The sequence below is a fragment of the Amphiura filiformis genome, chromosome 14, assembly GCF_039555335.1.
Source record: "Amphiura filiformis chromosome 14, Afil_fr2py, whole genome shotgun sequence".
NCBI classification, from domain to species: Eukaryota; Metazoa; Echinodermata; class Ophiuroidea; order Amphilepidida; family Amphiuridae; genus Amphiura; species Amphiura filiformis.
This window is the reverse complement of record NC_092641.1, coordinates 10,954,786-10,972,177: the sequence shown is the minus strand read 5'-3', so window position 1 is coordinate 10,972,177 and position 17,392 is coordinate 10,954,786. Positions and strand designations below refer to the sequence as shown.

Genomic DNA, 17,392 nt, shown 5'->3' with positions numbered 1-17,392 from the left:
CAAAACTTACCATAGCAGTTTGATCACATGCGCCATTACCGTCATTACCACAGTCATTGGGACATGCGCTGTATTCACATGCCTCTCAATATACCATGTGTTGCAGTTACACGTATGTGTGACCTCGTCACAGGTGCCATGACCCATACAAACACCCACAAAACTTACCATAGCAGTTTGATCACATGCGCCATTACCGTCATTACCACAGTCATTGGGACATGCGCTGTATTCACATGCCTCTCCAATATACCATGTGTTGCAGTTACACGTATGTGTCACCTCGTCACAGGTACCATGACCGGAGCAGTTATTGGTGCAGTTTTGAATCACGTATGTGGCTTCCGTCCCATTTAGATTGTAGTTAGTGTCGCTATACAGATATATCAACATCTGAAATAATATTGAACAGACAAGATACAGATCTTAGTATAATTTGACATATGTGATGCGATCAAGCAAAATCAGTTAGAACTCGGAAATATTAACTTTTCAGTTTCTTATCGGATAGTAAAAAGCTGGATTTTGCAGAAAACCCCGTTTACATTGAACAACCAGTTCCAAAGATGTGAGCAATTAACAATCACACATTCATATCAAACATACTATTAACAGGAGAAGTTGCTGCACTTTGCAAAATAAAAATTGGCTGTTCCATTTCGTAAGTTTATAAATGAACACCTAATCAAATGTCATGCAGAGGTCATCAAAATCAGAAACCACCACCTGACATTCATTGCTATTGAACCTTAACAACTCTAGTTCAAAGCCACCGCCTGACATTCGTGCTCTAGTTCATTCTTTTTTTTTCCATCAAACCAACACTTGCATTTTTGTTGTTGTTTTTAATATTTTTTGTGCAGAAGGCTTCAATCAATTTCAATAAAACTTTGCCTGAAGTTTTTGTTTGTTTATTTTAATATTTAAAATATATAAAATTACTTTATTTTGATTCTGCAGGTGGTTTTAAATTAAATAATTCAATCAATTCATTTCTCACATTGTGAAAATATCCTGTATGATGATCACTCTGTTTTGTTTAATTGTTATTAGTTTCTCACTTGTTTTTATTGTTTGTTTGTTAATTTTTGTTCATTTTACATATTCCCCTCAGCTTACCTAGGTCCTTTTTAGGAGACTTGGTGTTGCACATTGTAACACCAACTCCTGAACTAATTAAACAAAAGAGGTCCTAAGACCGAGCCTTGGGGTACCCACTCAGCTTACCTTTCCTGAACTAGCTACAACTGGTAATGGGGTTCTATCGCCACTAAATGTTGCTATCTTTGGACTGCTGAAGGAATCCCCATCAAATATGGACAGATAATCATAGCTACACTCCGTGGAGAAATGCTTGAATGTTAGCTGGATCTTCATGTTGGGGCTTGGAGCTGAAAAATACAACAAAAGTACGCAAAAATTATTATTAATCGTGTTTTCTAATGAGAAAGAAATTTATTTGAGAATGAGATGATTTTGGAAACAGATGCATAGGGCTATATCTTTTGTTATCGTGATGTAAGAACAAAGAAAATGTGACACAGCATCAAATGTTAACAATTCAGGGACTTTGATGAGAGCGCACACCCTAGATATACCACAAATAACCATCGCAACCAGGATCAGCTCCCCGAGTTTTGTACGGGTTACAACAAGACAAATTAGCAGTGAGTTCCTTACCCAGGGGAATTTCAAGCTCACTCAATTTTTCCATGAGAGCATACTAGGCACCACCAGGGTTTGAACCCGCAACCTCTCGCACCATAGTCGAACGCCCTTACTGATTGAGCTAACTTGACTGCTAACAAAGTAAAAACCTGATGTATCGAAAAGACAAGACTTTTCTTTTTCAAAGGATAAAAATTAAAACCAAATTTGAAAGACAAGTTGTATACTGAGAGTATACAACTTGTCTTTCAAATTTTCTGTTTCACATCGTGCCGTATAAGTTTAGAGGTAACTATTATCCTCTATTAGTTTGAACCTTGAACTTTCATTTCAAATGGAATCGGGCCACTGAGAGAAAAACAGTGGAGGAGTAATGACTCCGTTACTAGTAGCATATATCCTTCAAAAACGTTTTGCTCGGAAACGCAGTTTGTCCTTCACGTACGCCACTATGTGTTGCGACCAACGAATACATTAGAACTATTAGGTCAAAATTCAAAAAAATGAAAAAACCATCCCGAGATATTTTTATCTAGTTTTTAAAAATTAATAAAAAAAAAATTTTGGCCAAACAATTTTTTTTGTTACGTTGCACGAAAAAATTTGGGACAAAAAACCCGTTTTTTGGGATTTTCTCCAAAAATGGGCATTTTGGCCCAAATTGGACCTCACAGATGAATTCATCAAGTCATTTCCATTCTAAAAATGTATACTTTTATATTCTTTAGACTAATAATTTAGCAGTTATGAGGCCCGAAAGTTTTCATAATTCCAGGGTTCAGACCAACCTTAACTTGGGCTAGCTACAACCCTGAATGGCTCAAAATAACAATTTTGATTATGATGGCTATTTTGGAGAGATTCTATGCAAGAAAGGCCTTGGGGTCCTTTCCATGGGGTCCTTTTTAGCCAGTGACAATATTTTGTGAAATTTTTGTTGAAATTGTGCGTAGCCCTCATGTATTTTGAGCTACGTGTTACCCTTTTCCTGTTGTCAACACTCAGCCGGCTTCCTTTTCCAGGGATGTAAATTAGGCAACAGATCTAAATATCCACAAGGATCCTAACCTTGTGCACAGCATTCAGCATTATGAGGGCCCATCAAACCAAAACACACTACAGAAAGAGGTATCACCCCCACTTTTTACCAATTATAATGTTTGCACTTTTATGCTATTAAAATACCTTCTTTTCTTAGACAATTTCCATGTCAAATTCTGTGAAATGTTAAAAAAACTTTTTTTCTTCTAATTAATTAATATCTTCCCTTCCCCTAACTTTCCATACTGTTGTATGGTACACCTGTAAAAAAATTGTTTGCTCTTTTTGTAAGTGCTAAAATAAAATACCTTGCTTTCTTAGCAAATTTGATCATCAAATTCAGGATTTTTGTCCTTTTATGGCCACATTTCGGGATGTCTTAAAATCCTGCCTTTTCAATAATGTAATAAATTTATTTCACCCTTTTTTCCATGCTGTTGTTGAACATTAGTTCTGTGAGCAGTCACATGAATGTTGCCCAGTTAATTAAATAATTCTGCCATCATATACACGTACATACATGTACATGATACTACATTGACAGCCATACAAAAAACATTCAATAATGAATGTGCAGCTGAGCCTGTAGGCCTGGTGCACAAATCATTTTCATAATATTATGTGCAATACAGTACCACTACATGATGACGTTGGAGACTACCTCAATGGCTTTTGTCTTCAAAAATCAATATTACTTCTGCACATGAAGAAAACGAGTTTGTCTTGTTTCTATTGATTTGTTTTTAATGCGTATACACACTCGAAACATTTAAAGATTTTACTGGGAGTCCACAACAGAGTTGCCACCAGTGTTTCCAAAACCATGATTTGGTAGCCCAATTGGGGGATTTCTGCAACATTTCACTGTTTCCTATCCATAATTGGTGTAACTTTTCAGTGATTTTACCCATGATTCAGGTAGGGTTGCCAAGCCTGCGATTTGGTAGCCCAATTGGGCGACTTTTGATGATTTCTCCACTCCTTTTGATCATGAATTTCCCTTATTTATAGCTCAGCCTGTGCTACAGTCTCAGACCAACAACACTGATCTGTAAATTAACATGTACTCCCAATGGTACTCACCAGCCTACACACAGGAAATCTATGTTGAAGCTTTATGTATGCATTCGCCAAGGGGGAAATTCATGTATTTTATTACAAAGATTGTGACCACTCACATTGACAGCCTCACCCTCTCACTTAGTCCTAATCAAAATGGAAATTTGGCATCCGAAGCTCGAGCTGATTCGTAATCCAAGGTCCGAAAATTATGTTCTGTTAAGATGTTTCGAAAGTAAGAGCGACATGTATGGTAACGGTACTAGCTAGCCTCATCCCCCCATGGGGCTGTTGTGAAACACTTTTGTTTCTGGGTACCAAAAACCTCACATGCAATTTAACTCAAAATTTGGGAATCGGATTATTTTGATGTCACAGGTCTCAATGTGAGGTACATGTACAAAAAATTGTGGCCACCTCCCTTCATTACCAGGCATGAGATTGCACTTTGCTAAAAAAAAAAAAAAAAAAATTAAAATGCGTGTGAGATTGGGCAAAATGTACCAAAAACAGGCTGAAATTAAATAAAGTTGCGGAAATTTATATTAAAAAAATGAATTCAGTTTTTAAACTGAAAATTCTTATTCTTATGCCTGTCTAATCCTCAAAGTGGTTTTTGGTTGCAGGAAAGTGAAAGAATGATAAAAGAGAGCAGGTGAACTACATGTAAGAAGTTGCTTGGTACCCCCAGGTTTCGACCCCAGGACCCAGGCTTCATTTAAACAATGCATCATGTTGCTAAGGATTCTGGGAAGGGCACAACATATCTTCTCTGGTAGGCCCCCGATGGCCATAAGATTGAGTTTGCCAAAGAAATTGTCAGCAACTGACTTGACCACAAATAGAACTCTATAAATAGCATAATGTATAATGTGGATGATTCGTAATAAGTGATTGACAGACATGTGATGGTTGGTAGGCACTGCTGTAGATGTTAGTGATGTAACAGTGATTAATTACCATAGCAATGGGTTTACACTATATTTTAATGTATACATGCCACTGCCCTGCACTACAATCAGGCCGCACTCATTACCTATACCTACAAGTACAATCATAGATTAACCCTAACACCCAAAAATCTTACAAAATCTTGTCGATGAAAAATTCTGCGCATGATCTCAACAAATAGCATTGAGGTGTTTCCTTACACAAATCTTCTCAACCATGGCATTGCGATGCCATCCCTACTACCCATTCCAGAAAAATACAGCACTAATTTTTTGGAATTAAAAAAATATTATCCTGTTTTGCCCAATTAAACATAGCTAATAATCCTTTAGTTAGTCCTAACTGGCAATAAAAGTCAAATTTTAATATTTGGTCAATTTTTGGAAATAAGGGCCAAAAACATGCGTTTTTAGGGTGTTTTTCGTATGCTGTGACATTCAAGCCCAAAGACTTGTATCAAGACTAATTTCAGTTTATGCAGATTAATTTTTGGAATAGACATGTTTCAATCTGATAACCGATAATTTAATTAAAGAAACACAAAAAAGTGAAAATTATAACAAAATTTCGGCATATACTCAAGATTTTGAATGCTTACACTTGTTCCAAGTCTTTGATTTTTGTGACTCCATTGTCAGAAAATATGCCGAAAATGCATGTTTTTGGCTCGTTTTTCTAGAAATTAGTAAAATATTGATTTTTTTCTTTTATTGCCAGTTAGGACTAACTAAAGGATTAGGAGTGAGCTATGTTTCATTTGGCAGAACTTGATAACATTTTTTTAATCCCAAAAAATTAGTGCTGTATTTTTCTGGAATATGGAGTAATAACAGCATCATACCCATAAACATGGGTATGATGCTGTTATTAGGAGAGATTCCACTTTTAAGTTTCACTGCGTTTGGCATTTTGTTTTCCAAAAAAGGGCAATGTGAAAACTTTCAATGAATTAGAACTTTATTTATTTGCTCCACGCTCACGAAATAGGCTAGCCAGCAGCAAAAGCACATTTTGTCAACAAACCTCTTGTCCAATATAGTGCAGTACGTACATGTATGACAGAAAATCTGAGACAGCAACTGAACGTTGAAATTTTGCTTTTGGAAAGGACCTGGGGCAGGAATACAAATGTACTTTTGCTAGAATCTGTCAAGGGTCACAGGGAAATACCCACCAAAGTTCGATTTGTTAATCTTCGATAAAATCCAGACGTACACATGTGTAGTAAATTCTACAAACTTCATTCATAAAAATGCACACAGTCGGCAAACATACCGTAGTATTATAATTGGCCGAGAATGCCCGAGATAATGACATCATGTCATGAATATTCAATCACCATTTTGCAACAAACGTTGTGGGCAATCTTACGATGTAAGACGATTGTATTGTACATTTATTGACCTAAAATTTAGGCTAGTGATTAGTTGTGCTTATCAGCACCATTTTAAGCGTGCGATCGCACTAGCACGCCCGAAAGCTCAGTCCCTGGTGCTATTTTAGCAACAACTTTTATGCGAACAATGTGGATGTGGTCAGCTGTACGTGAGCCTGTGTTTACTTCTGAATTGCTCAGTCTAGCCACAAATTTGCCAACCGATAGCTTCGCATTCGAGGCTAGAGACCTTTGCATTCAAAATCTAATCAGATTCGTTGAAGCATGACACCATGTAAAGCAATGGAAGTTCCGATTCAGAACAGAAGTATACACAGCCGATCACGACGGGCGATCACATCAAAAATGTTGCTAAAATTGCACTTCAACAAAATTTTAGACTGTTAACGGTCACATTAGACAAAATTAATTTTACTCAACAGATACATGTAGGCAGGGTTCCCGTTAAGGTTTTAAAAATGTGCGTCCGTAATGACGCAAGTTTGCTGACGAGGTTGCAAAAACTTGCGTCCAGACAGATTTTTGTGCGTCCATCTGAAATTCACGATTATGACGATACACACGTACCCAGGGACACCTCATCAAATGTTGATTGTTAAAAAAAAATAAAAGTGCATTTTCGCCGTGATATTCCATCTCCATTCGCTATGATAATTTTTCTCATTTCTGTGTCAGTTTTGGTCCGAAACGTGGTCAAAAACAGGTGCAAAAACAGGTCTGTCAATCTTGAGCAATTTTCGTTCATACTTTCACTTCCGCATTCTTTTTTTAAATTAATGTGTTGTTGATGCTACAAAAACTAAAACACGCGCTGCCACAAATAATACGAAAAAGGGTTATCATTTCGATTTTGTCTTTAAAATTGCTTAAATTATTCATCGTAACAATAATACTAATAAAGGAAACCTAGATTATTTATGAGAAAATAAACTTAAAATATTATTAAAAATTGAATATTGTCAGGTTGTGATAAATAATTAAATAAACATTAACTAGCGGCACGTGCTTACTTGTAAACAAATCAATCGGGACTTCCCCAGCCATCAAACAAACAGCGATCGTTCGGAAAGCATGCAAAAAGTGCACGATTTCCTGACGTTGCATTTACAAATATTGCAGAATTTACTTCAATTCTCAGCAGGTGGGTCAAAATTTTGGGGCTTTTATTATCTTAAAATATAAAAGAATAAAATTTCTTATTTTTATCATCAATTAATGATAAAATTTGAAAGTTTTGTCTCATCCACATGCATGTGACATGGACGCAAAAATACTTGATTAGCCATGTGAACTTGCGTCCAAATGTGTAAAATACTCATCTGGACGCAATGACGCACACTAACGGGAAGCCTGCATGTAGGCCTACAGTGGACTGACTTGACTCATCAACTTTCATACAAATTTCAAAAGAAAACATCCGTTGCAAAAAATGTCTACGCTGTCTGACCGAAAAAAGATAGCAACGTACTCTAGCATCGAATGCAGAACTATTGTGTGCAAATTCGAAGCTAGAGTTCTCAAGTAAAAATGTTGATGATAGTTCTTTTGGTAAGTCAACTGTATATTTTTTATAAGAGCAACAAGGCAAAGGTTGCCTATTTTGGACAGTCTAAATTTAAGCTTATGTGCAAACGAGTGCAATGCCAATGAATTACAACAAAATTTTTGATGCAATCGCCCGTCGTCATGATCGGTTGCCAGCTGTGTTTTCCGCCAGGGTTCGATTTAACTTGTGTCATGCAGCAAAATGCTTCCCATTTTGGATAACCTGTTGTGTTACACAAGTATCAGCTTGTATAGGAATATTTTACAATGTAAACATACCGGGGGGTATGCTAATATTATAAGAACATCACCTTTAATTTGCTATGCAAGTTTTTCAAAGTAAATCTTGCTCGAGAAGTCTAGCCAAGAATTTGCTCACCGATAGCTTTACATTCTAGGCTAAAGACCATTGCATTCAAAATCTAGTCGGATTCGCTGAAGCATGACACCGTGTAAAGCAATGGAAGTTCAGAAGTAAACACAGCCGATCACAACTGGCGATTGCATCAAAAATGTTGCTAAAATTACACTTCAGCAAAAAAATTAGACTGTCCAAAATAGGCAGATCTTGCTCAAAAGATAGGCCTACAGTTGACTCATCAAAATAACTTTCATCCAAATTTCAGCATTTACAGAATAAATAACCTCGGGGGCTAAAAATTGCACCGCTGTCCGACTGAAAAACAATAGCAAAGCACTGCCACTAGCATCAAATGCGTAACTATCGTGTGCAAATTCGAAGCTAGTTCTCGAGTAAGTGACGTGATAAATAATCGACCGGAAATCGGGGATCATTAAAACATCAACAATTTCAAAATACGCAATGACAGTAAACTTATTGGCGAGCGGTCCGAATTCTGAGCCCTACAAAAACAAGTACAAGTTTATGTGGTGAACTAGGTAAACATGGTAAATGACTACTGTCATGCATGACTGTCACTGATCATGCATGCATTTGCTTTTTAAATACTTACCTAAAATTAACCATTCACAGTGTTCATCCTCTGGATACTTGCCATCCCCATCTGTAATTGTTCCTTGTAAATCTGTCAACACAGATCGCCCAAGTCCAGTACATGAGGCCAATGCAGTAGATGGGAATGATCCAAGGATTAAAAGTAACAAAACACACACTTGACTCGGAGATGAAAATCCGATTCTCATTCTCTCACAACGTAACCGACCACTTTTCCATAATTCTGTACCATGAAATCTGTCCAATCTTAGTCTGTGTGATTCAGGAAATATCGCCTTACAAAAGCAACTGGAAAGTGTTTCTTCCATCATGATTATTTGGCTGTTTTTGATGTCTATAATGTTGCCTTGGAGTCTTTTATCAAACAGAGTTCGACGCCATATTGGATCAGCTGTCTATGATAAAGTCACAATGACAAGAGAGTCGTCGAAGACTTACCACTATCGATGCCCAAAATCACATCTTTCACTGCCCATATTTACTCACAATCACATCCCCTTCAAACCGGACGTTGTGATTTTTTGGAATATTGCCTTTTAAGAGGGACATATGGAAAGAAAATAGTATTTTTACGATGTTTTTCTTTGGCAATTTATTCCCGATGCCCTCGGAATCTGTCGATCGGAAAGGGCTGCTGACCCATTTAATTTGCATACGTGATTGGTTGTGTAATAGCGCCATCTGTTGATTTCTTCAATTTATATTTTGCTATTATAATACATCATGGGAGAGGGGGTACTTCGATTTATTGGAACATTGAAGTAAGTATGAAACATGTCTGAAAGCTTCTGAACACAAGAGCAGAAAACAAGGCCCTATGTCATAGGGGAAATTGCCCACACAGCCTAAGATTGTCCAAAACTCAAAATAGACAAAGTTGCATTAAGTTGCCTAAACATTTTGCAAAGTTGTCTCCCGGGGGGGAGCTGCCTAAACATTTCGCAAAGTTGCCCAAACTTTTTAATAAAGTTGCATAAAACTGCTCGAAGTTAGGCCTAAAGGTTTGCCTGGCATACCCAGATAATGACCCACCTGTATGCACTGGTGTGTTCAGGATCTTTTCCTGCGGGGGCTCAGGGGGGCTTTCACAGTTATAGCGAGGGGCTTTCAGAGGTATGCGGGAAATCGCCAAAAAACGGCTGATTTTGGCATGATCACAAAGTGCGGGGGGCTTCAGCACCCAAAGCCCTCCCCAGACACGCCACTGTGTGTGAAGAAATGTTTAGTTTTGTTGAATTCATTGCGCCAACATAAGGGCAAAATATGTCCAAATGAATTGAGCTCGTTCTCTCCAAGTCAAATATATGACTTTTTAACCAAAATTGGTCTTCTTCTCTGAGCGCCTTCAATTTTTTGTGACAGTAAATGATGCAAATTTCAGGACAGGAAATTTTAGACATAAAGAGTGAAATTATTTTCACTCTTTGCTATGCTATCAAAGATGTGTTGCAATAACATTTCCCACAATCAGTGATAGACAACAAATAGTTTGTTATTCCCGGTGTTTTTTACGCTGCTGAAATTAACCACTAAGAGATATAAGCATCAAAAGTTTTAATGATCCCAATCGGGACATGAGATTTTTTGGGTTGTGACACCCTGTATATAGAAGCAATTTTCTCAAAAGTAAGAACTTCATCCAGTATTTTGATGCTTTAAGATATGAAATTAATTTCAATATTCAACATTTCTGAAAAAATATACAAAAAATCCTGTTACATATTATAGTTATAACCCGTGAAATTGGTGGGACTGCAAAATTAATATAGGCACCTTACCAAAGAATGACCCTATAGTACGATCTCTGATTAACATGATTAAGGCAAATGATTCAAATAGATCAGGTGATTATAAAGTAAGTACAAATAATATTAAACGTTATGTGGGTTAAAGAGCATTTGAGCTTTAGTGGTTTTGTTTTGCTCGTGTAAGCTTACCTACTTCATAAGCTTATACCTACATGAGTAAAACAAAACAACTGAATAAGCTAAAATACATGCCCCTTTTAATCCATCGACGTTGTACTTCATTGTATAGGCTACTCACCTGATTTCTGGGAAGTTTCATTCATCTTTTTGGAAATGTAGACAAATTCTATGGCAATATCTTGTCATAAATGTGTTTACGCAGTCTGCTGTCAATTTTTAGCTAAACACTTAGGTTCACCGGGGTCTCAAACAATCAGTTCCCATTCTACTGGTCAGGCTTCAGACCCGGGGGGCACTTCAATTCGAAATGGATATAGGTGTAGGGCTGGCGCTTTCGCACTAAGGGGCATTCGGTGAGAGCAACATGTAAAAAATATGGGGTCATTGGGTGAGAGCATGATTTTTGGCATTCGGTGAGAGCAAAATGTAAAAAATATGCGGTCATTGGGTGAGAACATGACCTTTTTTTAAATGGCATCTTTGGGTGAGAACCAAAACAGCGCCACAAAAACCTCGAAAATCAAATGTCTAGTTCTAAATGGCTTCAAATTTCATTATTTTCTCAAAATAAGTAACAAAATCAGTGATAAATAAAAGTTGCTGTTCAAATTGAACTTGTAAGGGTCTTTGGGTGACAGATCAAATGGAAAAATAGGGGTCTTCGGGTGACAGAGCGCGCGGAGCGAAGCAAGTGTTCGTAAAAAATATGGGGTCTTTGGGTGACAGCGATGCTGAAAAAGGGGTCTTAACAGCCCTACATACGCGTCACCTCCAAAGTTGGAGTGCCCCCGGGGCTTCAGAACATTGTATAAGTAGAGCGTGAATGACGAACGACTTGAGAAGGAGTTTGTTAATCAATTTAGTCATCTGGACAAACTGACCTATACATGTAGTCATGGCTAAGAATTGCAGGTAGCCTACACCCCGTCAGTCTGAACCAACGCTAACCCTAAACCTATCTCTAAACCTAACACTAACCCTAACCCTAACCTTCACCCTAAACATAACCCTAAAAAGTCGGACTAGCGGTGGTTCGGACTGATTCGAACTGACGGGATGTGATGTGAGTGCTTTCTACTGAAGATAGCAATATATATGTGTGACTTGTGACTTGATAGGCATTATGAGAGAACCTAGACATAATTATATATCAACAGACATGTAATGCTAAACATGCAGGGGTATAATGACTTGTGACTTGATATAGAGAACTATTAGGCATAGGCCTACAGACATGTCGTGCTAAACATGCAGTGCTATCTAATAAAGATACAGTAATGTATGCTTTTGACTTGATATGAGAAACCTAGACCTTTATATTTCATTTTCATGCGACTTTGCTTAAACCAAGCTTGACATTCAGTGCTCGAAAACTATCTTCTGAAGACAGCAATAAGTGACTGGTTACATGACTTGCTATGAAAGACCCTCAAAATTACAAATATGTCATATTATTTGGTTACATTAATTATACCAAACTGACATGCAGTGCTATCTACTGAAGATAACAATGTATGGCTTGTGACTTGTTGTGAGAGAACTTTTACCAATCATGTCATGCTAGTTTGCTTTGCTCTTAAAAATAAACCCAACTTGACAAGTAGTGCTTTAGTGCTATCTACTGAAGATAGCCAAATGTGACTTTCAATCAGAGAGGCCATTTTATGATTCACAGGATGAACACTTACTATTGAAATATTCAATAACAGATCTTTACATTAAAAAAAGCATTTAGTACAAATGTTATGAAATCATATAATTTAAGGGATTCTCATTTTAAAGATGTTTTATATGGAAGTCTATTCAATGGATACAATCACTGTTTAACTTGAGCTTTCAAGCAGTAGTACAGTTCTGTTATCAAATGTTGCACAGCTGACAGCAGAGTAGCTACAGTTCAGAAGTCCAGGTTGTTCCATACTCAATGTTTACGAAACAAATGTGAACCAACATCATATCAGCACAAGCTAACATGCCCCCATTGATTTGAAAATAATTTAGAAAATCCCATAGGAAAATGTCAGAAAAATAGCTTGTACCCTCCCCCATGGTTGGTGCTCTCCTCCCAATAGGATAGCCCATGTTGCATCACATGGCTTTCCTGGAAAGTTATTTAAGTGATTGAAATTCAATATTTTACAGAAAATGCCATCTGGGAACAAAATATTAAATATTAATGTTCTGCTCACTGGGGAAAAATGATTGCTCATCAGACAAAAATTGTCACAAAGATACAATGATGATATCCCCTGCTAGTGCTATTCGCTACTTGCACGGTTCCGCCATTATGCACTATGTGCGGGGAGAGCCTCGAACTGGCAGCATACATGAATGGGAATTGAACTAGTCATAACGTTCTGTGTAAGGTTACATAATTCTTCCTTTCATGTATGCTGCCAGTTCGAGGCTCTCCCCGCACATAGTGCATAATGGCGGAACCGTGCAAGTAGCGAATGGGAGGGCATTCATTCACATGTAATTCAGCAGCTAAGTTTGTTCCTACATAGTACATGTACATGTATATCCTCAAAAATATTTTGCTTTATTTGACATTTTGCTTGTGACTTCTTGTGTTATTGCTTGATGTGCACCACATTATACCATGAATACAGTTGGAGGTGAGCGGGGGTGTATTCGACTTTGATGTGACTGGTATCTGCCTATACTGGCATTGCTTAGTAGGAGCCTATTTGTATAAAAATGGGTCATTGGGTATAACAAACTGAAAAAGGGGTAATTGGGTATAAAGTTTTGAAAGAAGGGGTCATTTGGTATAACATTTTGAAAAAACGGCTCATTATTTCAAAAAAATGGAGCAAAATTTTATATTTTGTTTCTAATTTGAAAATTTACAATACAAATTCGCTGAAAAAAAAGAACATTTCAAAGTTTCCGCATAATTTCATAGCATTTGATGATAAAATTATAGAACAAGGCCATATGTCAAAGGTCACACCACACCACACATCGCTCTCCCTATACACACTAGACTTCTCCGTAGTCCACTTGCCAATTGTGCACTACTCTGGCTATTACATTTAAGCTTAAAACTCTGATTTAATTAATGAGTGCACAGTTGATAGATTTTCACAACTGATCTTTTCAGTCACCGTACGCCCTCTGATTGTTAGCTTCCCAAGTGGACTACTGACTTTGCCTTGAGAGTTAGGCCAATTTCTGGCCTAACTAAAATTGGTGATGATGTAATGCATCTTTAAAAATGAATCTGGCTTGTGATTGGTCGCCCAGATCTCGTTATTGTTTAAATCCTCCCGACGCGTACTGGTACCATTATGGTACACAACTATCTAGGGAATGCGGCGCTTTTGTGCTGGTGGATGAACGTATGCATCTAGCGCGTATTGTACCACCATGCTTAGTCTTGTGGTTAGATTTTATTGATAAACAAGTATGATTGACAGTGTGTGAGTCCCGGGGTAAAGTACTGCTTAAAAGTGAAAGTCCATAGTCGGTTTTTCGGATAATAAACTGGCAGATTCTAAAATTAGAATTGTTCAGTATTGAAGTGTCATTATAATTATGCCATTATGATATGTTGCATTCAATAATATAAGCCTACGTAGGGCCTATACTTTACTTTTACTGTCACAAATATAATTATATAGCCTAAACTTTTTCATAACCATTTTATACTAGTATTTTGATGTAGGCCTACTAAATATCAGTATAATTTCGAGTTCAACTGAATGCGTTCATCATGATTAATAACATTTTCATTTATCAAAAATCGACTATGGCATAGTCTATATACACACCTACCCCATCCCACCCCACCCCACACAGTTGACATTTCAAAGACTCACCCCAACTCAACCAACCAACCGTACAAGCTCGTATACAAAGATCATACCCATGAACAGTGAAAACTGAAGGTGAAAACTGCATGTATCAGACCACTTGTATCAGACAGCATCAGTCATGTGGGGGTATTTGTGTGTGTGTGGCACACTACATGTAAACTCACAGTTAACTTGCACCCAGGGACTAGAGAAGTGTCACTAGGCTGTGTGCAGCATACAGAATAATGAATTGCAACATATTCAAATGCGTACATTATAGAAAAATAACATCATCATCAATCATCATCGTCATCATCATCGTCATCATCGTCATAATAATGATAATGCTAACAGAAATTCACCTTTAATTCTAAACATCTTTTCAAGATTGTCCCACACAATGTCAGTGAGTAGTGAGCACATACAAACTACAGACACCCTTTTTAGCCCAAATATTTAATAACATTATGCATTTTATTAATTATCAATTATTTCATTAATGATTTACAATAGTTTACAATAATATGATTCTGCTCAGTGACAGATAAATCTCAATAATTTGGTAGCTATTTAGGATCATATATGACAGATCACTAATTTGACAGCCTCCAATTAATTTGGAAAATGGCCAAATAAGTAAAGTCAACAAATTTGAGATCTATTTTGACATTTTTAGATAATCATATTACATGGATTTTACAAATATTTTAACGATTTTACACAAATGTTGGCGATTTTACAAAAATTTTGGCGATTTTACAAACATTTCGGTGATTTTACAAAAATTTCGGCGATTTTACACAAATTTCGGCGATTTTACAAAAATTATGTCGATTTTACGAAAAGTTCGGCGATTTTACAAAAAATTGGGCGATTTTAGAAATATTTAGGTGATTTAACAAAACATTTGGCGTTTTTATGCGAATTTGCCATTTTAGGCGAATTCCCGTTTTTTCCGAAGTGACATGGGGCCTTATTGCGGCTCATTATGGTTGTAAAAAAACCCTTTAGTTTGCATTGCAGGAATTTGCAGCCCATTTAGGCTGTGGTTCAAAAGAAACTAAGCGCAGGGTCAGTGGCCCTATACCCAAATAATTGGGCTAATTGCACATACGCCTAGATGCGGCTATGCCTACTAAGTTAATTTTCGCTTTTCAAGCGGTCGTCAAATGAAATTAATGATTATGTTGTATAACTTGCATGCGCGTATTTTGCCGGGGTAAAAAGCATGGGGCGGCCAAAACGAAGGGGCAGCAAAAAAAAAGGGGGCGGCAAAAAAAAAATTACTAAAGAAAACGGGGCGGAAAAATATATAAAAAATTGTGAAAAAAATGGTACTATAGGCCTACATCAAAATGTGTTGCTTTTAGGGCGCCAGCGCCTAGAATCTTTTTTTTTTTCTCTTCAGTTTTTCAAACCAACGAAAAAAAAATTGAGGAAGGTGGCGGCAAAAGTCCACTGACTTGACTAGGATTTCTGCTCGTCTAGTTCCAAAAGGGACGTTGTGCAGCACTACACAGAAAGAAAGAAAAGAAAAGAAAGGAAAGATTTTACATGTATACCACTGCCTGGAAGTTATTTTTCAATTAATTATGTTAAATCGCGCCCTCATATTTTATCATAAAACACCGAGCTATTGACGTAAATATCGGAAATAAACTCTATATAATTTTGTTTTTTAAAACGAACTTTTTATGTCTAATATACAGCATGAATATATTAAGCGTAATATTTTCTCTTAATACTTCAAAGAAGAAATAAAAATCTCTTTATTTCTTATGTTTGAATAATTACACGTCTATTTCAACGAGCTATATTTATCACAATGTGTACCAACAGCACGGTATAATAAGTAGTTCACCTCCTGCAGAAACAAACAATTTGCAATGGAGGAATCGAGTGAGCGAAAGATGATGCAGTGAAGACGTTCTGGAATGCTATCTTTATCTATAAAGTAGTGGTAATGACCTTCTCCCCAGGGCCTCTAATCAGGGCGGGACCTGATCTGACAGTCATCAAGTTTTAGCCACTCACAATTGATCTCTGTGGAATTCCTGAAGCCAAATAAGACCATAAACGATGACGCCTGAGAAAACTGAGAAAGCTGGTCTAGTGGAGACTTTGTACGACAAGGTATCTGACGCGGCTGGTAAAATGGCCGGACTGGGCGCAGACTTGGCGGAAGACATACAAGATGGCGATGTTGACATTCTGGATTGTATGCTCTTATTTTGGATATTTCTCACTGCCTGTGTAGTTATTGGAGTATCTCTTTGGGATTTTAACCGGAAAAGAATAAATCTGAGCAAGGTGCAAGCCGTGATGGAGCAGTTGGGGATCGTCATGGAAGAGCCGCCGGAGTGCTCGCAGGTGCTGCTGGGGATAGTGGTGGGTCACTCGCATGGGGCAAGGAGAGACATGCCGCTGGGTCAACTCTGTTGTGGCATGGATGTACTTGCACCAGTCTCAAGCACCAGGTCATATTGTGTTGTCTTGGCTGAAAGCTTTAAATGAGCACACTAAAAGAGAGGGGTGAGTGAACAATTTTTTAGTCCATCCCTATGTATGAATGGAATAGTGTGGGAGGAGTTAAAAATTATTGTCACAATCATCGCAATCACATCATGATTTCATCAACATGACTTGGATCTTCTGCCTCAGGGTAGGCTTGGGCCACGTACATTCAACCTGACAACACATGTATGCTCCCAGGCGATGCTAAAATTAGAGCTTTCAAGTGGTGTTGTTCATCTTGCTAAAAATGGTGTCATAATTTTGTGCACAATACCGTACAGGAAAATGTAATTTGAGATCTAGAAGAGTATTTTATTTAAAAGCAAATGGTACTGTACTGTGATGGTACTACTACATTTTTTTTTTGTTTCTGTTTTTTTTGTACATGTAAGAAATATTCCAGGGAGGGGGAGGAATTACATCATCCCACTGACCCGATTGTAAACGTTGGTAATTTCCAGCTCGGAAACTGCCCCTGCTCCCAGTTTGCAGCATTGATGTGCACGATGCATGG

The 17,392-nt window shown here is 37.4% G+C and overlaps 1 protein-coding gene across 1 annotated transcript; it reads right to left on the bottom strand.

The window, feature by feature from the left end:
• Positions 1–6: 6 nt before the first annotated feature.
• LOC140169187 (attractin-like protein 1) lies at positions 7–9,264 on the bottom strand. The gene is made up of 3 exons (XM_072192445.1): positions 8,635–9,264; positions 1,228–1,391; positions 7–393 (listed from the first exon to the last, which is right to left on the bottom strand). Exons 1-3 carry the CDS (start codon positions 8,945–8,947, stop codon positions 7–9), a joined length of 864 nt encoding a protein of 287 aa, XP_072048546.1. The 5' UTR covers positions 8,948–9,264.
• Between the last annotated feature and the right edge of the window lie 8,128 nt (positions 9,265–17,392).

Coding starts and splice junctions, on each gene's coding strand:
- LOC140169187 (XM_072192445.1), bottom strand. CDS start 8,947: ATGATGGAAGAAACACTTTCCAGTTGCTTTTGTAAGGCGATATTTCCT. Junction 1,392..8,634: donor CTGTGAATGGTTAATTTTAG/GTAAGTATTTAA, acceptor TGTATTTTTCAG/CTCCAAGCCCCAACATGAAG. Junction 394..1,227: donor TTGTAGCTAGTTCAGGAAAG/GTAAGCTGAGTG, acceptor ATATTATTTCAG/ATGTTGATATATCTGTATAG.